Source organism: Dromiciops gliroides, chromosome 4, assembly GCF_019393635.1.
Source record: "Dromiciops gliroides isolate mDroGli1 chromosome 4, mDroGli1.pri, whole genome shotgun sequence".
Lineage (NCBI taxonomy): Eukaryota > Metazoa > Chordata > Mammalia > Microbiotheria > Microbiotheriidae > Dromiciops > Dromiciops gliroides.
In genome coordinates, this window is record NC_057864.1 from 468338326 (window position 1) to 468361604 (window position 23279).

Here is a 23279-nt window from a genome sequence, read left to right on the forward strand (position 1 = left end):
CTCTCCCATCCTTCCAAGACTGTCTGATTCTCATATCACAAAGGTCCCCCCTCAGTCCCCAGTCCCAGGGCTGGGCTCCTATCTTGAATGTGGCACGCTACCAAACCCCGTCTGAGCCTCCCCACGTCCCCTTGCATCTCATTGGGTTGCTCAGCCCTGCCTTTGGCAAATCATCAGACGGTGCCTCCCAGGGATGGTTTCCTGTCCGATGGCAAGCTTCCTTGGCAGAATGCCCTCGTCCCAAGGACTGGCTGCTGCTCCTCGGGGGCTGACAATGGCTCGGCCGCTTCCTGAATGCACCACAGGAGCGTGAAGCAAAGCCCGTCACGGTCCCCAGGGGCCTCGCTGCAGCTACTTTAGCATTTCCACTCTGGCTAAATGAATTCTTGGCTGCAACCCTGAATTGTAGCCTTTGTCCAGGGAGGCATGATGAATCATTCTTGGTTCAGCCACAGCCAGAAAACTGGCAGAAAATATCCCGGTGAATTCTTCTGAGCACAGCCTCTGAAAGAAAGGTAAGAACCTCCGGGAAGGCACCCTCAGGAAAAAAAAAAACAAACAACAACAATTAAAAAGCACTTGCTGTCTTAGTCACTTTCTGGTTTTGCAAATGGGGACCTCTTGGGGAGTGTTGTGATGCTATAGCGGAGGCAAAAGCATGGACAAGTGAAGCAGAGATGTTGCTGAAATCTCTGGGTCTGGGTTAAAAATGAGCATTTGGTACCTCAGAGAGAAATAAGAGACAGAGCAGTAACTAGGGTAGGGCAACTGGGACTTTATCCAAAGGCTCCAAATTTCAAGGGGGCTGCTGACTATACTTGCAGGCTCTTAGCCAGGTAAAAGCAACTGAAGTTGGTACCTGTTTTACAAGAATAAGTAATTATGATTAATATAACGTGTAACAGCACACCTAGCTCCTCATATCTCAGGACTAGAAAGACCTGGGTCAAGATGCTCCTCATGACCCATGTTGCTCCCAAGGCGACTTACTCAAGATCTCAATGCCCCTGGGGAAATTTCTGAGACTATAAAGTACAGAGAAGGCAGTGGCCTGTACTTATAGGCGTTTCCTCTGCCAGTGAAATCATAGGCATACCTCCTAACTCTCCAGTGTTATAGGGAGGAAGCTGCCAGGTGGAAGGCCAAGGCAGCTCCTTCACCTGTGCCTTCTCCTCTGGGTCAAGGTGTCTCATCTCCCCTCCATGCCCCCTTAACTGAGCCTATCCTCCATACCATTAGCCTCCAAACAGCTTTCTCTGATATGTTTTCTTGGAGGGTGGGAGAGGATTCTCAGCTACCAAGACAGTTTCTGGCCACAAAGGCCAGGAGCCATTGGTACTGCTGGCTTCTTATGCACTCCCTCATTTCCCCGTTTGGACAATCCTGTTAATGTTCCTTTGCCTGGCCTCCTCAACCCATCTGGAAATCTGGCCAGCCCACCTTGTCCACCACCAGAGACCCCCAGATCTCCTAGAACCAAGTATCTCTGAATAGATGGGGAGGGTGGGGATTAAATTCTTTAACTTTTCTATCATAGTTTATCCTAATCTGAATCAGCAAGAAGAAAGACAGAGAAGGGAAAACCAAACCAAGCAACCTTCCTTTAACCTTTTCAATGCCGGCTGAGCTCTCTGGCCTGGCCGATATCTATATAGGAACCAGGAAAGCAGGGGCTCTTACTCTCATTTATGTATCATGGACCCCTTTGGCAGGCAGTGTGATGGAGCCTATTAACCCCTTCTCAGAATCATGTTTTTTCAACGCATCAAATAAAACCCATGGAAACCAATCGTATTGAAATAGTTATCAAAATCGTTTTAAAAACCAAGACTAAGAATCCTCACCCCAAATTCTGATAAGCCATGAAAAAGGGTTTGTGGTTTTTTTTCTTTTCTTTTTAAACTTGGGCTAACACGTTAGGGAAGCTAACGTGGCTAACACATGGCTGCTAGATGGCGTCATAGTGCACAGACAGGAAGACTTCTTCATGAGTTCAAATCCAGCTGTTGACACCTACTAGCTGTGTGACCCTGACCAAGTCACTTAACCCTGTCTACCTCAGTTTCCTCATCTGTAAAGTGAGCCAGAGAAGGAAATGGCAGACCATGCCAGTATCTTTGCCTAGAAAACCCCAAATGGGGTCACAAATGGGGTCAGAAAAGACTGAAAAACAACTAAACAGCAGCACCACATGTACCCATTCCAGAAGCATAGTAACTTTTAAGTTTTATTTCTCTCCTTCCAAATGACTAAGCATTGGGGCAGCTAGGTGGCGCAGTGGATAAAGCACTGGCCCTGGATTCAGAAGGACCTGAGTTCAAATCTGGCCCCAGACACTTGATGCTTACTAGCTGTGTGACCCTGGGCAAGTCACTTAACCCCAATTGCCTCACTCCCCCCCAAAAAAAACTGCAGAATGAGACACATTATCTATCCATATCCTAATAACTAAGCATCATTTTTTCTAGGTTCATATCTGGTATCAGATCAGTATCCAATAAGGGACATCAGGGGAGAAAATTATGTGAAAGGCATTGCTGTTTTCCTAACACTATAAGTGGGACTTTAAAAATTGTTTACTGAGATTTTATTTTTACTGCCTATAGTTTCAGTTTATTTTTTTCAGTTGCTTTTTTTAATGGATCCCTCTTGTTTTTACATCTGAGTTATTTCCAAATTTGCCCCTCTTCTCCTTGCCAACCTTTGTCGTCCTTCCCTTATAACAAAGGAAAAAATGAAAGTTTTGCAAAACCAACCAACGCATGAATCATGGTCCTACCACTTGAATGGTTGTTTAAAAGAACACACAAAACAGCCCGAAATTCAAAATGAGAAGCTTGGCCTACCCCATGGATTCCTGCTTGTTTTTCTTTCTTTCTTTCTTTCTTTCTTTCTTTCTTTCTTTCTTTCTTTCTTTCTTTCTTTCTTTCTTTCTTTCTTTCTTTCTTTCTTTCTTTCTTTCATTTTTGTCCCGCACGTTTCCTTCTATTGTTATTTCTCAAGCACACGGCCTGGCAGACAGCACAGTGACACACGAACTGTCCCGAAACTAAAGCTTCCACCTCGTCCGTCCGCGTCTGCTCGAAGCCCCGATGTCCGGTCTGTGTGCGCCAATGTGTGGTCCCTTCTGTGTCTTTCTTGCAGCTGTTGTGTCTGACCGAGCTTTCGGTAGCTCTCCTGCCGCCCAAAAGTGGGAGACGAGGAAGATGGAGGTAAATCCTTGAACCTGCCTAGGACACATGCCCCAGCTCCCCCAAGGATGAGGCTTTGATATAGAGATGCTGACCCTCAATGTAGAGGGACCCATGCTTGTTGGGGTCCCCTGGGAAGCCCCTGCCCAAAACCCAGACGAGCCACTGAAATTTTTATGTATTCACACACACACACACACACACACACACACACACACAGAGAGAGAAATTCTTCCCTCTAATAGGAGTGTAGAAAGATCTATCATTTATTGGAACAAAAACCCTTCTTCTACAGTCACCTCTATTTTAGTCTCTGCCTCTGACACAGATCCCAGATCCCAGATCCCAGATGACAAACAATGAATAGACATTTATTAAACACCTGTGTACTTACTAAAATAAACAGCCCCATCCTCAAGAGCCTGGCCTCCCTAACCAGGAGCTCTCAGAGTACAAGCAGGCTGTCCTTTGTCACGCAGGGTGTCTCCACACCTGGAGCTCTCTACCTTGATGAAATCACAGGTGCAGTTTCTACTTGCACGTAAGTCGCAGAGGCCAAGTGCCCACATGCATCTGTGGAGAGAGTTTTCTTACTGGGAATCCCCTACACAAATGAAATCACAGATTCACTCCAGATAAATAGATAACCAGATATGTATACAGATACATCTATAAATGTAGAGATGCCTCCACACATCCACATACTTCAAATCTCTTCAGTAATGGGATTGTAAGACCTAGCAGCATTCCTCAGTGCTCTTGAGAGATTTCCTACTGAAGGGATAAAATGGTCTCTCCCTCCTTTTTAAAAATCCTTGTCCACCCCCATTCCATCATTTAGGGACTCTTCACTTTCTTTGGGTCATGCACACCTTGGCTTAGTGACCCCTTCTCAGAATCCCGTTTTTCAATACATGAAATAAAATGTCCTGGATTACAAAGAAAACCAATTATATTGAAATACAATTCTATATTTACATATGTAGTTAAATATATTTTTATATAGTTACATATATTTACCCATATAAATATGTAACTATATGTAAATATAATTGGTTTCCTTTCTCACATGTATCTTGTAATATAATATTTTGTAAGACATATATTTATGAGGCAGCTAGGTGGTGCAGTGGATAGAGCACCAGTCCTGGAGTCAGGAGGACCTGAGTTCAAGTCTGGCCTTAGACACTTACTAGCTGTGTGACCCTGGGCAAGTCACTTAACCCTGCTTGCCTCCAAAAACCAAACATACACATTTTTATTTATATATCCATATATTTATAATAGAATATTATTTGATTGTTGTCCTTTGTTCTCAAAGAGGACCAAAATGTTGGGGTCAAGGTACAGTGTGCCCACCTGTGGCTGATCAGACCAATATAAGCTCAGAAAGCTCTACCACAGGTTGGGTATATTATTATATATAATATAATAAATACCTATAAATAATATAGATACTGGGGGCAGCTAGGTGGCACAGTGGATAAAGCACCAGCCTTGGATTCAGGAGGACCTGAGTTCAAATACAGCCTCAGACACTTGACACTTACTAGCTGTGTGACCCTGGGCAAGTCACTTAACCCTCACTGCCCCCCCCAATAATAATATATACACACACATACACACACGTACATATTTATACACACATGCACACAAATGTGTTTATATATATGTATATATACACATTATATATACACATTATACACACACATTTATTTATTTAAAATCAAGTTCACAGAACCCCTGCTGTAGGTCCTATAGACTTTCAGGACAACAAAGATCTATATAAGCCACTGCCTAAATTGGCTTCTTCCACTCCAAATAACCTTTTTTAAAAGGTGGCTATGCCCTCCTGACATAATTGTTCACTGGTGGGGACCCAGTGGGAAGGCCCCAGGCTCTGGCATTTGCTAGTTGATTCCAAAGAGCCCGTCAGACTCAGTGATAGTTTTCCTCCCATCCCTCCCTCAGCTAAAGTTATCTCCAACCTGAGCCCCACGTGGGGGCCGTAAAGCCAAGATCTCTGCACATTGTGTGATGCCTTTACCATCCGTCCCCTTCCCATGTTTTTCTTCTGTTTCCACAGTGCCCTGGTCTCTGCCAGCTAGCACAGCCTGGAGCCAGAAAAAGACAGAAAGACCTGCTCTTGCCATGCCTGGACACTTCAGCCTCTTCTGCCCGAAGGGGGAAAATCTTGATAGGAAAAGAGCATTTCTTTGCAAAGAGCCAAATGATTTCCTGAGTTATTGCCCACCATCTCACACCGTGGGAAGGCGGTCTGTTTGTGTTACACCCCATTGTGGATGGAGTCGCCACCCTGGTCAGCCTTAACAGTCTTCTTCATCCTTTTCTTCGGTCCCTTTTCTCCCAAGATGCAACAGGTTTTCTTTCTGATATGGAAACAGAAATCTCTTTGGATACATTACCCCCCTGGCACACACAGGAGGTGAATGAAAAGTTTCAAGAGCTTGGATTGACGCATGGCAGAAGACTGACCGTCAAAGGCCCCGTTTCCGGGACGTCTCAGGATCATCCTGAGAACAAAATGGCCAAGGGCTTGTGGCTTGTGATTTCATCCGGCCCCCCAGCACTTATCTTCATGGAAGAGAAAAGGGGCTTTGTTTGTTTTGCTTTATTTTGGCACGTGTGTGTGTGTGTGTGTGTGTGTGTGTGTTTTTCTATTTCCATTTTAACATGAATATTATAGGAGTTCACAATCCTTTAAACAAAATAATGAAGCCATACTGTGAAGACTCGCCTCGCACCTAGCCAGAAAGATGTCCAGCCTCTGCACCTTGCTTTCTCATTCCACACTTCCCCATTACCCCTGATGAAATACCACGTAACACACCCACTGAACTGATGCAGAGCAGTGGCCCCGGTTTGATTTCCAAGAGTTTTTCTGGGAGATCATAGAATGGATGTAAGCAAGAGTCGATGGCAATGGATGGCCAGCAGAGGATGTAGTTGAGCAAACAGAAGAGGAGAGTTTGGTCGAGTTAAGCTTCCCTTAACTGGAAGCCAGAGGCAATAAACAGATGGATGGAGCCAACCTGCCTTGGACCCCTAAAGTTTTTTTTTTAATGGCACGTACGCTAGGTGGCAATGTTGGACCCCGAGTGGAACAAGGTCTGAGCTAGGTGGTGAATACTTTTCTGGAGGGTCCTAGAGTCTGTGCCTTTGTGAAGATCCGGACCGAATTCAGCAACTCCAGTAGTTAGAAACCCCCCAGCCCCCCGAATCTGAGGGTCTGGTCCATTTTAGGCGATGCCAAACAGAGTTTGGTTTGGTTTGCTTTGGCTTTTTTAAAACTTAATTTAACTTTTTGCAGCATTTAATTGTTCAGTGCATGGGGCAAGAGTAATTGCCCACCAACCGTTAATGTCAGGTAGGGTCGATGTCCGCGTAGCTTCTTCTCAGGGCAAGTGTACGGTCAGGGAAAGTTTCCCTGGTGTCAGCCTGGAGAATCACTAGAAAATCTCTCTGGGCCATTGGAAAAAAGGCTTCTGATGCCTCCATACGCTTGTTTCGGAAACTGCCTCAATTTGTCCTCTCGTGGGTTCCAGGCCGTCTCCCCAGGAAGGGGATGCTCAGGGTGACTGCATGCCAAGGAGGGTGCTCAATGCTTTCATGCGTGACATGAACGGACAGCTCATCTACCCCCTCCTGCCCTTAGGACCCTCCTAGCACTGTCTGTATCTGCTACTGGCTTTTTATATGTGAAGATTCTATAGTGACGCTATAAATAAACCTGTTCCTGTTTCAAATAGGCTCTGCAGTGTTATTAAACCATCAGCCACTTGTCTGTAGCCCTGGTCTTGTCAAAGGAAGTTCCCTCAGGCTTGGGGTTTGGTTTTCTTTTTTTAATAAAAAGGGTGATAGGAGAAGAGCATGTGGGGAAGGAGACAGTCTGGGACAGAGGCCACCAGGTTCCCATCCTTACAGCAAGCCGCATTTCAAAGAGAAGACAGAAGATTAGATGGAGAAGGGGTGGGGAGAGACTAGGGGAGTGAGGTGATAGATTCCTGTTTTCTTTCAATATTATGGAGTAGGGCAGACTTAGAGATTTCAGATGGAAGCTAACCCAGAAGGGGAGTAGAGGCGGTTTCCTTGTGAGAACAAGAAGCTGTCAACCAACAAGCATTTATTAAGCACCTATTATATACTAGGTGCTGAGGGCACAAAGAAGGAAAAGGGGGGGTTTAGGAGAAAGCAGGTGAAGAAATGACTGATTTTGTGTTTAATTCACTTTGGAGAAAAAAAAAACGACCTTCAGAGAATAGAACACGTTCATTTAGAAACACTGTGGTTTTAGTTAAAATTAAATAGTAGGGTTGGCTGCTGCCTGCATGCCTTCTCGTTTCCGTCTCTTAACAAAGTATCAGATAATTTTTAGATTTTTATTTTTATGAGAAAAGAGGTGGCATAGAGCAGAGCTTAAATGTCAAGAAAAATTAATTCCCTGGCTATCCCAGCATGGAAGGGGCTGTTCTCAGGGGGTGGTAGCAGGGTCCCTCTCACTGGAGGTCTTCCAACAAAAGCTGCATGACCATTTCTCCAGGGTGTCACAAAAGGGATTCTGGTCCAAATTTAAACTATCTGGCTTCTGAGGCCCCTTCCAGTTCTTGTCAGCCTGTGATTCTGAGAATCAGAAAAGGCTGTTTGTGTTCTTAAATCTATAATAAATCTTTTTTCCCCCTGTGGGCTTATTCATTTCAAGCTTTGTTTTATTTTCATTCCATTAGACTTGGGTTCTCATCCTGGCCCTTCTGCTTGCCGTGTGACCTTGGGCAAGTCACTTCCCCTTTAGGGGCTTCAGTTTTCTAAAAAGAGGATGCTAGGAAAGTCGGACTTAGACCTCTATAAAGGTCCCCTCCAATTCTGATATTCATTCTGTGGTTCTGTGATGATAAATATTTGGTTCACTCCCTCAGGGGATGGCAGTGTGTGAAGAGAATGATTTGGTGGGTACTTTATTTGGAATATCCTATAGTGTCCTTATGGGGGCCGAGAGCCAGCCTCAGTGTTAGGAAGGCCTGGGTTCAAATCTTGCCCCAGATATAGACTGGGAAAGTCACTTAATCTCTCAGTTCCCCCAAGTAGTTCTCTAAGATTTAAGTTACAGAGAAGATGTCTAACTGTCTTGAGAAAGGAAGTTCCTTACCAGGCATTCTCTACCCCTAAACAAAAGGCTGGCTTTAAAAGAAAAAAAAAAAGTATGTGTTTTCTAAATAATTTGAAGGGCCTCTTCCCACTAATGCCTAAGAAATAAATGCATCTTTTTCTGATGGTCTTACTGGAATGTATTTTCTAAATAGTACCTTCAGACAGTGAGTAGACTCAAATGTTCTTACTGGATATCCAGAACAGTTTTGATTTCATCCAATTTCACGGAAAGGAATTACATTAGCTTTGGTACCTTAAATTAAATCCAAGTGATTTCTCTGCTTTTTGTTGTTGTTGTTGTTTTACTAAACAATGGAAGATTTTGTTCATTCACTCATTGATTCAAGAAACATTTAGTAAGCTCTTGTTCTGGGCAAGGCGTCGTGTTGGGCCAGGGATACAAAGACAAACAGCAAATTTTGGATAATTGAAGGAGATTGGACTAAATCATCAGAATGCTGGGGGTGTGTGTGGGGGGGTACATTCAGAACTTTCTTCTTATTGCATTACTAGAAAATGGAATTAAGATGGATTTCCAAAACCATCTGCCTTCCAGGGATGGCCTGCATTTCAAAAAGGCACAAAAGTACCCTAAGTGAATTAGTGCAAGACAAGTAGCCAGTCCCATTAAAGACCTCCCTGGATATTGTCAAGAATAGAAACACGCGTCATCTCCCCCTCTCTGCCGGTGACTGACTTGCCCCAGTTGCTTTCCTTCCCATCTTCATGATAAGTCACTTTGCCAAAGAGAAAAGAATACCACAAGGTTAGTCTGCCATGATCTGTGAAGTTTTTTAGGGGCTAGGGTGCTGGCACTGAAGTCAGAGTCTGGGTTCAAATCCAGCCTCAGATATTCAGCAGCTGCATGTACACATCATCAAGCTTTCTCCTCTGTAAAATGGGGGTAATAATTCCAGGAGCGCTGACCTCCCAAATTCCCTATGAGGTTCCAATGAATGCCAGATGTGGCACTTTTACAAACTTTAAGGAGCAATTTCAGGGTTAGTTATTTTTTTTTTTCCGGGGCAATGAGGGCTAAGTGACTTGCCCAGAGTCATATAGCTAGTAAGTGTCAAGTGTCTGAGGCCATATTTGAACTCAGGTCCTCCTGAATTCAGGGCTGGTGCTTTATCCACTGTGCCACCTAGTTGCCCCAGGGTTAGTCATTATTATGATCAATAGATGGTGCAGGCCCTCATCACCTCACACTTGGACTGTTCCCCTAACCTGCTCCTTGGCCTCTTAGCCTCCTTTTCTCCCCAATCCATCTGTCCTCCACTCAGCTGTCAAACTGATCTTTCCAAAGCTCAAGTTTGGCCATATCACTCCCACACACACCCAGTGAACTCCAGCAATGCCCTAATACCATCAAATATAAACTCTTCCTTTGGCTTTTAAATCCTTTTATAACCTAGCCCCTTCCTTCTTTTCTGAGTGAATACCTTCTTTCTACATAGTCTGGGCTCTGATAGATAACACTGGCCTCCTCTCTGTTCCCCACACATGACACTCCGTATTTTGACTGCAGACATTTTCACTAGTTGTCCCCCATGCTGGAAATTCACATCCTTCCTCCTCATTTCTACCCACTGGCTTCCTTCAGGTTCTAGCTAAAACCCTACTCTATACAAGAAGCCTTTCCCAGCCCTCCTTAATCTTAACCTTCCCTCTGAGATTTCTCCCATTTATCCCGTATTTATCTTTTGTGTACATGGCTTTTCTGTTGTGTCTCCCCATTAGATTGTAAGCTTCTTGTAGACAGGGACTTCCTCTCCCTCTTTTTATAGCCCCAAAACTTAACACTGTGCCCGGGATATTTTGTTGTTGTTGTTGTTGAGTCATGTCCATCATCTCCTACTCTTCGTAACCCCATTTGGGGTTTTCTTGGCAAAGATATTGGAGTGGTTTGCCATGTCCTTCTCCAGCTCATTTGACAGATGAGGAAATGGAGGGTTTAGTGACTTGCCCAGGGTCACACAGCTAGTAAGTGTCTGAGGATAGATTTGAGCCCAGGTCTTCCTGACTCTAGGCCTGATACCATAGTTGTTCACCTGGGATGTAATAGGCACTTAATAAATTCTTGTTGATTAGATGATTGGGGGGGGGGGAGAGAGAGAGAGAGAGAGAGAGAGAGAGAGAGAACGAATGAATGAGATGTTGGTACAGTAAAAAGAAGACTCTACACGGAGTAAGGAGGTTTGAGTGTTCTGGTGTCATTTTTGCTACTCACAGTGACCTTGGGCAAGTCACTTGTCCATTTCTCAGGACTTAGTTTCTTCATCTCCAATATGAGTGTGAATGGATGTGTACTAGATGGAGGGTGGTGGTGGTGGACTAGCTGTTCTCTACTAAGATTCCTTTCAGCTCCAACATTCTCTGGCTCCTTTATTCGAAATATCTAGTTAACTGCTCAGTGAGGTGAAGAGAGAAACGAAAGAGAGAGCTGGGCCTTGGGTAGGGTTGTGGGGCAAGGGATGGAGGTGTCTTAGTTCAGGGTTTTGTATTGGGGCTATAACCTAGTTAGGATGGACTGCTTTTTTTATTGCTCAGAGAGCTTCATGCCCAGTTCATTTATTTGAGAGACAGCAGGCTGGGGAAATAAGCACCAACAAATTAAATCACCAAAGCTTAGGAGCTGTTAGAATCATTTGAGATAGAATTATTAGCACATCAGTCCCATTTTTAAGTCTCCACGGTGTTTATCGACATAAACAAGCAGGACACTCTCCTCCCTCTGGGCTCTTGTTCCACGTCCAACTGTCCCCTGGCCTCGACCCTGCGCGGTGGGAGGCGCCAGACCCGGATTCTGAATTCTAGCTCTGGATCTGCCCACCGACTTAGCCGTGTGACCTTAAGCAAGCCACTTCGCTTCAGTTACGTCCTCCAAAAAATTAGGCCGGACGAGACGATCCCCAAGGTCCCCCAGCTCTGACATTCCGTGATTCTGTAACGCTGACTGATGCAAAGTTGGCGCTAAGGTACCAGGAAGCTTACAAGAAGGCAGGAAGCCGTCCTCACCTGGAGACCCCGAGCACGCTCCTGGAGGCTTGTTTAGTCTAGCTCTATTGTGGCCGACACAGCTGGCTCGATCTATACATAGAATCGCTATTTTGGTCCTAGCCCAAGGAATTTCCCAAGAGAAATCCTATCTTATTTATAAGTAGATAATAGGCCCCCAAATAATTTCCTAACACAGGGGGTCCAACTGGCAAAGAGAAGGAATGACTTGAAATCTGCCCACCCCCGCCCCAGTCCTGCTTATTTTCTCATCTTTGGCTCTCTTAGGAACTTCTCTGTCTCACCCTGGCCCTCTCCTTACTCATCTCGTTCTGCTTTTCGCACACAGGACTGTAAATGAAGAGCCGGATTCCTCAGACATGGATGGCCCCAGCCGGTGGCAAGGGGTGTGCGTGAGCAGAACTTCCCCAACACCTGCAGAGTCCGCAGCTACTGTTAAGTCACTGATCAAGTCATTTGACTTGGGATGCTCAGGTATGGATGGAATCCTTCCATTTCAGGCAGGGACCATTGTCCACCTTGCTTCCCCACCCCTTCTCCCCCCTTATCCACACATGAGCCAGGGGGAAGAAGGAAGAGTGGACATCTGTGGCCTGGTTATTGCCACCAAAAGACTCTAGTGCCGAATGACATGGAGAGTCAGCCTAGGGAGTTGAGGATGGATTTCCTGGCCAGGTTCTCCTTCCACTGGAGAGGAAATGAGTCTTGGCTCTACCCCTAATGGGCACTGTGACCTTATGCAAGTAGTCACTTCATCTCTTGGGCCTGTTTCCTTCTCCATAAAATGAGGATGTTGAACAAGATAATCGCCACGGCCCCTTCCAGCTCAGAAAATCTGATTTTCTTACCGTATTTAGACCTTGGAAGCAGGAAAAAGAATAGACTTAAGTGGCTTGGGTTGTAGCTCCCTAACCTTATTTACTTTCCTGCCACTGAGGAAGTATTTCTCCTGGTTAGCCCCACCTCTTTTTCTCTGCCTGGTGCCCCTTCCCCTGCCCCAGACTAAATCAAGCCTAGTCACCTGCCACCACCACCCCATCACGGACCAAGATGGGAAAGAAGCGTCTTAGGAAGCCTTCTCAGCTCCCCAAATTAATGCTTTAGATGTTGGCCCTCAACAGAGGTGGCAAAGTGATGCCCCACCTTATCAGGGAGGCAGTGTAGTGTGGGAAGAAATAGAGCTAGCTCTGGAATTGGAAGATCTGGGTTCAAATTCTGCCTCTGACATTTACTACTGACTGGACTAGTGTAACACACAAACCTCGTTAACCCTTTCCTTGGCAGGTGGCACGGGGCAGAGCGTCTCTGTGCACAAGACCCCCCGGAGTCCCCTCAGTGGAATTCCAGTGAGGACAGCACCAGCAGCTGCAGTCTCCCCCATACAGGTATGAGAAAGCACCTTCCCGGAGGAGACTATGGGAGGGAGGGAGTAAAAGGTACAGTCTGAGAAAGGGCGATGTCCTATTACATTCCCCCAGGCCACCAAAGGGCAGTGAAAACCAATCTGTTTGTTTTCTAAGGAACATCAAATGTCAGTGTTGGAAGCTTGGGGAGGAAAAAAAAATACATTTTTAATGAAACTGACATAAACCATTAAATCTGTGTTGCCCTATCAAGGTCCCAGAGGGACAGTTGTGAACTTCTCAGGATCTTGTTGAGAATTTTTCTTTCTTGTTGCCCAGAAAGAAAAGAAAGTTCCAAGACTGTCAGATCATTTTTTGTTAACATGCCATTTCTAAAACATTCCTAGAATAATAGCTAGCATTTCTATAAGATTTTAAGATTTGCAAAGCTGTTAACAAATATTATCCTCACAATGACCCTGGGAAGTAGGTGCTATTATCGTGCCCATTTTGCAGATGGGAAAACTGAGAATGAGATAAGTGACTTGCCCAGGATCACACAGCTAGAAGGAGCCTGAGGTTGGATTTGAACTCAGGTCTTCTTGACTCTAGCCTGCAGGGGCCTATGCATTCATTGCTCCACCTGGCTGCCTCCAAGCATACTTTAAATGGAGATTACAGGGTGGGGTGGAAATGGATGATGAAACTGACCTCTGTTGGGAATGGACAATGAAACTGACTTGTTGGAAATGAACAGTGAAACTGAAGGATATTAGAAATGGACAGCAAAACCAACCTATGTTGGAAATGGATAAGGAAACTGAAGGATATTAGAAATGGACAGTGAAACCAACCTATGTTGGAAATGGACAAGGAAACTGAAGGATATTAGAAATGGACAGTGAAACCAACCTGTGTTGGAAATGGACAAGGAAACTGAAAGATATTGGAATATACAGGACAGTGAAACTGACCTGCTTTCTAAATGGACAAAAAAACTGACCTTTTTTCAAGTGGTTGGAGAAAGTGAGACTATATCTCCAAATTATGGACTGTGTGATTTTTTGGAGGGGAGGCATTGAGTTTTTGCCTGCCTACCCATAGGACCCACTTGGTAGCCATACACCAAATAAACAATTTTTTTTAAACTAATGATGGCACTAGCCTAACAGTATTTAGCTTAGAAATGGACATTTCTGGAACTAATGATAACCTAAGCTAGCCTATAACCTATACAATGAGCAAATTCCATGCGTTTTCTATGGTACAATCTCCTTGGAGGTTCAGGATTGGGCTTCTAAGATACTCTTTTGGGGGGGGGCAGTTGGGGTTAAGTGACTTGCCCAGGGTCACACAGCTAGTAAGTGTTAAGTGTCTGAGACCGGATTTGAACTCAGGTCCTCCTGAATCCAGGGCTGGTGCTCTATCCACTGCACCACCTAGCTGCCCCTCTAAGATACTCTTAACAACACTTAGCCCACTGACATCTCTAGGGTTAAGACTAATATTATTAGGATCATTATCTTCTGGATCATTAATGGCCTCTTGGAAATACTGTTGCTTTGGGGTATTAGGAAGTAAAACTTACTTAGCCTCATCTGTTCTCTTGTAGCTGCAGACACAAATTAAATAATTAGCCATCCTTTTGGTGATCGTTAGCTTAAAAGCCTTGGAATGAGCAGACTTTGTTTATCTTAAGTAATTTATCTGAACCTCTTAAAACCCACTGGGAAGGGACTGTGCCTAATATTTATCAATCAGCCAGCAATTATTAAGCACCTACTCTGCTCCAAGCCCACTCACCCCTCACCCTGTTACAAGGTGGACCTTTGATTCCATTGGGCTAAAGAACCCGCAATTGGCCACTCATAAATGACTTACACTCTTAAAACAGGGGTTATTCCCTTTTTCTGTGTGTATCCTGGATCTCTTTGGCAGTCTGGTGAAGCCTATGGACCCCTTCTCAGAATACCATTTTTAAATCCATAAACCAAAATCCATAAGATTACTAAGAAAACTAAAGGTCGCTGAAAATAAAGAGGTAATTTTTCCCCCATCCAAACTTACCTCCTGAAATCTATGCCCAGATTCCCAGTGGCCCCAGAACTCCAAGCTAATGACCCTTGTCTTAGAGAGTTGTCTGAGGCACTGGGAGGCGGCAGTGTGACTTGTCCAGATGTGTGATCTGGTCTGAGGCAGTACTTGAACTCAGCTCATTTCAATTCAGCAAGTGCCTAAAGAAGTAACCTAGTGGTTAGGGCGCTAGAGTCAGGAGAGCCAGCTGTCTGAATCAATTCACTTCCTCATCAGCAAAATGAGGGCTCTGGATTGCATGACCTTAGAAGTCTGGGTCTGCCCTAGTTGATCCCATGTGCTTGCCGAGTATCAGGCACTACACAGACAAAAACGGAACAGGCCTTGCCACCACCCCCGCAAGGGGCTTGTTTTCTATTGGGGAAGATCAACATGTAGTTAAAAAATTAAATACAAAATATATACAGAGACATTGGGGGGGGGAAGCACAGAATCATCCAGGGGAATCAGGAAGGGCCTGGTGGAGGAGGAGGGGGCTTCAACTGCTCTTGGAAGGACGCCGGCCATTCTGAGAGGCAGAGAACAGCCTGTGATGAGGGAGATTGGCGTGCCAGCCGCCCTGCTATCTGCATCTCTCAGAGGCAGTACCCATCCACGCTTTGTACAAACAGCAGCAGTGATAAGATGCCAAATGTATTTGTATTTCCACCTAGAAAAAAGTCGTTTGACCTTTTCTCGGGAGGTGAGGCAGTGGAGCCTTCCTGTGGCCGGAGCAGACAGGGCCGGAGGCAGAGGTGGGCCCCATGGGGCAAGGTTGGCACTCTTCTCCAGATAAACACGGAGGGAAGCAAGCCAGTTTCCCATGAAGCAAAGCCTCTGGATTAGTTGATAGAAAAGGTCATTTCTCAGGTGACCTTCCTTCCCCTCAGTCAAACCTCAGGACAGTGGAGCTAATCCATCTGGTCTGTCTTGAGATTATTTAGGGTAACTAAGGACAGACCCAGAGAGAGAGGAAGCGTTTTTTAAGTGCTTGCCAAATGCCAAGCCTTGTGCTAAGCTCTGGGGATACAAAGAAAGACAAAAACAATTCCTACCCTCAAGGAGATGCCTTTTGAATAGAGAGGGGACAAGTCAAGCAGGGGAGCTGGTGAGGGGGGCAGAGAGGGAAGGTTGGAAATAGCGGCTAGGAAACGATGTGGAGGCTTCCTTCTGGGCAAGATGAGGTGAAGGGTCACCCATTCGGGCCCAGAGTGAAGGGCAGAGTCCAAGCCTGGGGATGGAGGTGGTGAAGGAGGGGAGATGAGGATGAAGGCCGGAGTGGAGCTAATGTGGAAATGGGGTGTGTGGAATGCTAGGCCTGGTATCAGGAAACCCGAGTTGGATCCTGCCTCAGAAACTTAACAGCTGAATCACTCAAAACAAGTCACTTAAGCTCTCCCTCAGCCTCAATTTCCTCATCTCTAAGAAATGGGGCTAATAATAACATCTGCTAGGGTTGCTGAGAAGGCTCAAATGAGATAACGTTTTTAAAGAGCTTTGAAAATTTTTAGTGCTGTATCAATGCCAGTTAGCAGCAGCGGCAACACTAGGAGGCAGCTAGGTGGTGCAGTGGGCAGAACACCAGGTCTAGAGTCAGGAAGACCTGAATTCAAATCCAGCCGCAGACACTTAGTAGCTGTGTAACCCTGGGCATATCATTTAGCCCTCTTTGCCTCAGTTTCCCGATCTGTCAAATGAGCTGGAGAAGGAAATGGCAAACCCCTCAAGTATCTTTGCCAAGAAAACCCCAAATGGGGTTGGACGTGACTGAAAATGACTGAACAACAACAAATGTGGTGGTGGTGGTGGTGGTGGTGGTGGTGGTGGCAACCACACTCCTCCTCCTCCTCTTCTTCCTTAAAGATCGTGAGATGGTTTCAGGTTGGATCCAACCTGACTACGCTTACTAAGCCACATGGCAAAAAGCTGATCATCCATTGGTCCGTCTGCCAAGCCGCTCTGTCATTCTGTCTCCCTTTTAGTGCGGAGCTTCTTGAGATGAAGGACTGTTTGATTTTTGCCTTTTTATTCCCAATGCTTAGTAGCCAGTGTCTGCTACATAGTAGATTGCTAATAGATGCTTATTGATTGATTCATGGATCGATTGACAAAGAGTCACAAGGAGATGGAATTTAGAAATAATGATGCTATCAGTCCTTCAGCATTTATTGACCCCCTACCATGCCTCAGGTGCTGTGCTGGGGGCTGGGATTCCAGAGGCAAGAGTCAAACAGCCCCCGCCCCCATTCTGATGGAGAAGGTGACACATATGCTTCAATTGTTGTTTGTCCTTCATTGTTTTTTTCTTCTTTTTTTCGTGGGGCAGTTGGGCTTAAGTGACTTGCCCAGGGTCACACAGCTAGTAAGTATCAAGTGACTGAGGTCGGATTTGAACTCATGTACTCCTGAATCCAGGGCTGGTGCTTTATTCACTGTGCCAAGTAGCTACCCCTTGTCCTTCGTTTTTGAAGAGGACCGAGACTTCGGGGTGCTGTCATGACTTGCAGTGAATTGGATTTTAGTGAGGGAGGACTGTGCAGGGTCACCAGCCTCATTCTCTCCTCCCGAGCCATCTGGGTCCAGTGGTGGGATATGCATCAGGATGACTGGAGATGGCCCTGGATGTTTAAAGCAATTGGGGCTAAGTGATTTACCCAGGGTTTACACAGCTAGTGAGTGTCTGAGGTGAGATTTGAACTCAGGTCATCCCGTCTTTAGGGGCATTGCTCTATCCATTGTGCCACCCAGCTGTCCCAATGTGCTTGAATAGACATGGAATAGATGCAGTACGTTCTCATGGGGGGAGGGGAGGCTGGGAGGCAGCTGATGAGGTGGTGCTGGAGCTGAGACTTAAGGGAAGGTAGGAAATTCTAAGAGGCCCAGTTGGGGAGGGAGTGTGGTCCAGGCATTGGGGGGAGGGGGCAGCCATGGCAAAGCTGATATTGATGTGACCCTTTAAAATCTATAAATTACTTTCCATCCTTTAAACTTAAACCCAGCTCTGAGGGGTTGGAGTGTTATCTCCATTTTGCAGATAAGGAAACTGAGGCCCAGAGACCTGCCTTGGGCCTGTAGATTTGAACCTAGGATTGCCAGTCCGCCACACACTGCCTCGCTAATCCGAATAGTGTCTGGATGGTATAAGCCTTTCAGGAAATCAAAATTTCAGAAGTGCTACTAGCCTAATGTTCAAATTCCTGTGGTCGTGGGGAAAGAAAAAAATGGACGGTGGAAAAGATAGAGGGTTTTCAAAAATCCTCATTGTAATAGAAAAAAGCTGGGTTCTCTTGTCCTGACTAAGAGGCATCTGGAGAAGACTTCTTCCCCGAGGTCCTTGAAATCGGATCATTTGGCAGATAGCAATGTCCTGCTCACCCATTCGTCACTAGGACCTCGGAGGGGCTGATGACCTTCTGTCGTTTCCTTCCTTAGTCCGGTGGCTGGGCAGGAAGTTCATAAGATCACAGGGCTAGAAAGGACCTCTGGGTCATCTCATCCCCCCCTCATTTTACAGATGATAAAAGCCTCCCTGAAAAGAGAAGCGATTTATCCAACGTCTTAGGTGGTCCCCCCTGTCATAGGCCTTTGATTTGACCGTGGTCTCTATTCCTGGTACCCCACTAGCCAAGCAGATCCCAGGGAGCTATTTCAGGGTTATCAAAGACAGTATTCCCAATGCAGATTCAGGAAAGAAAATGAAAAAGAATGAAAATAACCAGATGCCCAGGCCGCGCAGAAGTCAGACTGGGCAGACAGCTCCGAGGGCTGGCGGGGAGCCTGCAGACCGCCCGAGCACAGCTTGGGGTGGGGGGGGGGGTGCAGTGGATCTTGGCAGCTGAAAGCAAGTCGTGTTCAGCTGTGACTCATTGTTCAGAAGGTGAGGGCATGTGCAAGACAGAGAGGCCTCCAGTGAGTTATTTTTGACATTTGTTTTAACAATAGGAAAATTCTTCAAAAAGGAAGATGGAGAGGAAGTCATTGGAAGTCCAATACGTGGTTGGGCCCAAATTCTTTGTGCCTGACTTTTTCCTTTTTTTAAGTTAAAAATGATTTATATCTTTTGTTTTCACATCACCATTATTTCCCATATCGGTCCCCTCCCTTACCCCTTCTCTCTAGCAAACAATTTTTAATAAGGGGGGGGGATTAGTTCCTCAAAACTAACCAACGCATCAACAAAGGCTGATGATAAATACAATATTTCTCATCCATAGTCTTTATCTCTGCAAAGAAAGGAAAGAGGTCTGGCCAACTTTTCTTAAGTAGGCTGATTGATTGAGATCTATCAGCTGTGGGTGTCCTGCAAGACTCTGTCCTGGGTCCTTTCCCCTTCTTCCTCTATAATATTTCTCTTGGTGATCTTTCACCAGCTCCCATTAATTCAATTACTAGCTTCATGCAAATAATTTTCAAATCTCCTTTTCTAGCCCTAACCACTCCACTGCTCTCTCGTCTCCCATCTCCACCTGCCTATTGGACATCTTGAACTGGATGTTCCATAGACATCTTAAACTTAACATGTCCAAAACTCAACTCGTTATCTCTCCCTCCTACATGCTCCCCCTCTTCCTAACTCCCCTATTGCTAGTGAGGGCACCACCATCCACCCAGGCTTGCCACATAGGTGTTCTCCCAGACACTCCCTCCCACTCCCCACGTCCAATCTATTGCCAAGACCTGTTGAGGTCAGCGTTGTAATGTCTGCTTTCCTCTGATACTACTGTTCCCCTGGTGCAGACCCTCTTCACCTCACATCTGGATTATTACAATACCTTCTGGTGGGTCTGCCTGCCTCGGCACCTCTCCCTGCAGTCCATCCATCTCTCAGATGCCAAAGTGGTCTTCCTAAAGTATAGGTCCAGTCATTTCATTTCCCCTCCAAATAAGTTACAATGGCCCCCTATTACTTCCATGATCAAATATAAGACTTTATGTCTGGCTTTCAAAGCCCTCCATAATCTGGTCCTTTGGTACTTTCCCTTATAGCCCCACCCCCCATATTCCTCAATCCACTGGCACTGGGCTCCATGTTGTTCCTCCCATACAACACTCTATCTCTTGACTCCAGGCATCTTCTCTGGCTGTCCTCTGCCCCCACCCCCACCCCAAGCTGGGCAGTTCTCCCTCTTCCTCCTAACTTCCTTCTCTGGCTTCCTTTAGTTCCCAGCTAAAAGCTCACCTTTTACCAGAAGCCTTTCCCAGTCCCCTTAATTCCAGAGCCTCCCTTTTATTATTTCTCATTTCTCCTGTATGTAGTTTATTTGTACACAGTTGTTTGCACATCTTTTCCCCCCATTAGACTTCGAGGTCCTTGCCTTCTTTTGATTCCCCAGTGCTTAGGGCAGAGTAGACCTTTAATAGCTGTTGACTGACTGAATTATCAGACATTCTCTTGGGAAATATTTGTCCTTGCATTAGCATTTATATAAAACTTTAAATTTTATAAAGGGCTTTAATCTGTTCTCTCACTGGATGCTCGATAGCCCTGGCTGCTATTATCCCCATTTGACAGATGAGAAAACTGAAGCAAATAGAGGTTAAGTGACTTACCCAGGGTCATATAGCTAGTACGTCTGAGTCAGGATCTGAGCTCATGTCTTCATGACTCTAGGCCCAGTGCTCTCTCCATTGTACCACCTAGCTTCTTGCTTGGGCCCATGGGACATATTGCCTATTCTCTTTTTCATTCTTTAGAAATCATTGATGGTTATTTTTCATATTTTTTGGAAACAGCATTGTCTCTCATGATCACAGAACAATTCTTCATATCTCTCTACCTTGGCTTCTTCCTTTCTAAAAGAGGGGACTTAAATATCTTCATAAAATTAAACTGCTGCTACCCTGCAGACCCCATAGGGAAAGTTTTTGCATCTAAAGACATGTTTCTGAGAACATCCATAGCTTACTTAACAAATTCCTTGGGAATGAGATTTCTTTATATGGAGTCAGCATGGTTTAAAAAAATAAAAATTAAAAAAAAATTTTCATTAATCTTGAGCAGCAGAACTGATTGCATTTGCAGCTGCATGAAAAAACAAAACCCCAAAGTGCTCAGTTTCTGTTTGTTCTGGCCCAGTTGAAGATAAACAGGCCAGTGTGGGGCAAACTAGGAAAGTACAGAATCTTCTGCAGGCTCCCCTTTCTGCTTTCTCTCTCTCACCCTTCAAGACCGCCTCCTTTCTTTTCAGGAGTTCTGAGCACTGCACTCCTCCTTTTCTATAAATTTTTTAACTGATATTCTTATTTACGTTTGACAATTGAATAAATGCACTTTAATTGAAACTCATTTATACTAAAATACTACAGGCAACTGGGCTTCTACTTCAGTCTTTTGACTTCCTTTTTTCATTTTTTCTTCCTTTCCTTCCTTCCTTCCTTCTTTCCTTCCTTCCTTCCTTCCTTCCTTCCTTCCTTCCTTCCTTCCTTCCTTCCTTCCTTCCTTCCTTCCTTCCTTCCTTCCTTCCTTCCTTCCTTCCTTCCTTCTTTCCTTCCTTTCACTTCCTTTTCCCCTTCTTTCTTTGTTCCTTCCTTCCTTCTTCCTTTCTTCCTTCTTTCCTTCCCTCCCTTCCTCCCTCTCTCCCTCCATCTCTCTCTCCTTCCTTCCTTCCTTCCTTCTTTCTTTCTTTCTTTCTTTCTTTCTTTCTTTCTTTCTTTCTTTCTTTCTTTCTTTCTTTCTTTCTTTCTTTCTTAAAAGAAACACCAATGCTAGACACTCTAGAATCAAGTTTTCTTTGACTCCATAAAGAGGAGCCAGTGAGGCACTGTCCTATCAATCAGAGGTGTTACACATTGAAAACTCCAGAAAGAACTAAGTTAAAATGCAATAGGAAAATGTTTAGCAAAATAAATAAGAAATACAATACAACACAGATAATGTTAGTTTGTAGTTTTCTAAGTCAATCTGCAGCACCAGGGATCTGTTTCCATTTGAGTTTGACACCCCTGGCCTAGAGCATGGTTGGCCCTGATAGTGATATATGGAGGGCCTTCAGAAAGGTGGAATTGGGTTCATGTTTGGAAGGTTGGCACCACATTCCTTCCTCACCTCTGTCCCTTTTCCTTTAAGACCCAGCTTGAACACCACCTTCTACATGAAGCCTCCAACTACTAGTTCCCTTCCTCCCAAACTATCAATCATTTAACTGTAGTTATTTGTAATTGCCCTTTTTTGTATTTATTCCATTTATATTTATTCTGTCAATATGCGTACTTGTCCTTATTGTTTTCCCTGTTTGTTAGAAAGGGGAGAGAGAAGGGTGTTTCATTTTTGTCATATCCTACACTCTTGCACGCAGTAGTCAGGCACATAGTAGGTGCTTCATAAATGATTGTTCAGGGTCAGTAAGCTAAAAGGGAGCCCGTCTTTGCCACGTGTCATCTCCCACAAGAGAGGGTGAGCTTCTTGGGGTTCTTTCTTTTTGTGGATCTGTATCCCCAATGTCTGACGCAGAGTAGGGACTGAGTAATGTTTGTTGGTTGGTTGGTTATAAGGGCTTTCACAACATGTAGGAATTTATCCTGGGCGCCATATTGAAAGGCAGGCTGGGAGCCAAGGGCCTGGGGAGTCGCTTGGCTGAGCCAGCTCTGGCTCCTCACCTCACCCCCACCTGGGGCAGTGGCTCTGTAGTTAGGTGTAGCTGGAGAGTAGAGCTTGTGTCACCTGGACCACGCTCACCCAGGTCCAATCCGATGCTAAACGCAGTCCTCCCCATGGGAGAAGTTTCCCTAGCTCTGGGTGAGATGGAAAGGAGAGAGTGCTGAGATAGAAACCCTTCCCCTGCCCCTTTTCCCCCAAGCAAAGGTGAGAAGCTTGGGAACCGTCTCAGGAGAATTGATTGAATGAATTGTCAATGGTTAGCCCGGAAAGAGGATCCCAGCTGGGATCCCAGAGGGCACACCTGGCTGAGGGATGAGCCTTGTTCTGCTCAGCAGAATGGGGAACAGAGTGACAGAGAGAAGAAAAACATCCCTAATAATTAGACTTCCCCATAAACGGGGTGGGAAGTCTTTAAGCAGACTGGACGACCAGTAGAAAAAACAGTGTGCTCCCGTGGAAAGGACCTGGAATCTGGAATCCAAGGGCAAGGGTATTAATCCTGGTTCTGCTACTTTCTTGTCTGTGTGACCCTTACCAAGTCATTTTACTTCTGTGGGCCCCAGTTTCCCCATCTGCTCAAGAGACTCAATGGCATCTAAGGTCCCTTCTAACAAGTTCATGGACCTACATGAATTTGAGAGTACAAAGGGACCTGAGGCCAATTCAACTGAGACACAAAAATAAGCATGACATTAACTTACCTGACAGGTGGTCGGGTAAGTCTCAGCTGAGAGATGTCCAGGAGAAGTTACCCACAACCTATGCAGGACAGCCCATTCGCCTGTTGGACAGCTCCCATTCCTAGGAGGTTTATGCTGACATCAAAGCTAAAATTTCCCCATTGCCTCTTCTACCCAGTTATTTCTGGTACTGCCCTTAGAAGAGATGCCA

At 45.3% G+C, this 23279-nt stretch overlaps 1 protein-coding gene across 7 annotated transcripts in view; it reads left to right on the forward strand.

Moving 5' to 3' along the window:
• Nucleotides 1-23279, forward strand: part of SPECC1 (sperm antigen with calponin homology and coiled-coil domains 1) — a 370950-nt gene that overhangs the window by 241794 nt on the left and 105877 nt on the right. For 5 of the 7 annotated variants that reach the window (XM_044001980.1, XM_044001981.1, XM_044001982.1 and 2 more), the window contains 2 exons: nt 11704-11849; nt 12660-12760. In XM_044001980.1, coding sequence (XP_043857915.1) covers nt 11704-11849; nt 12660-12760 — 247 coding nt within the window. Of the gene's footprint in view, nt 1-3144; nt 3213-5277; nt 6339-11703; nt 11850-12659; nt 12761-23279 lie in introns of those variants that run through there. The other 2 variants (XR_006356318.1, XM_044001984.1) reach the window with 2 other exon arrangements.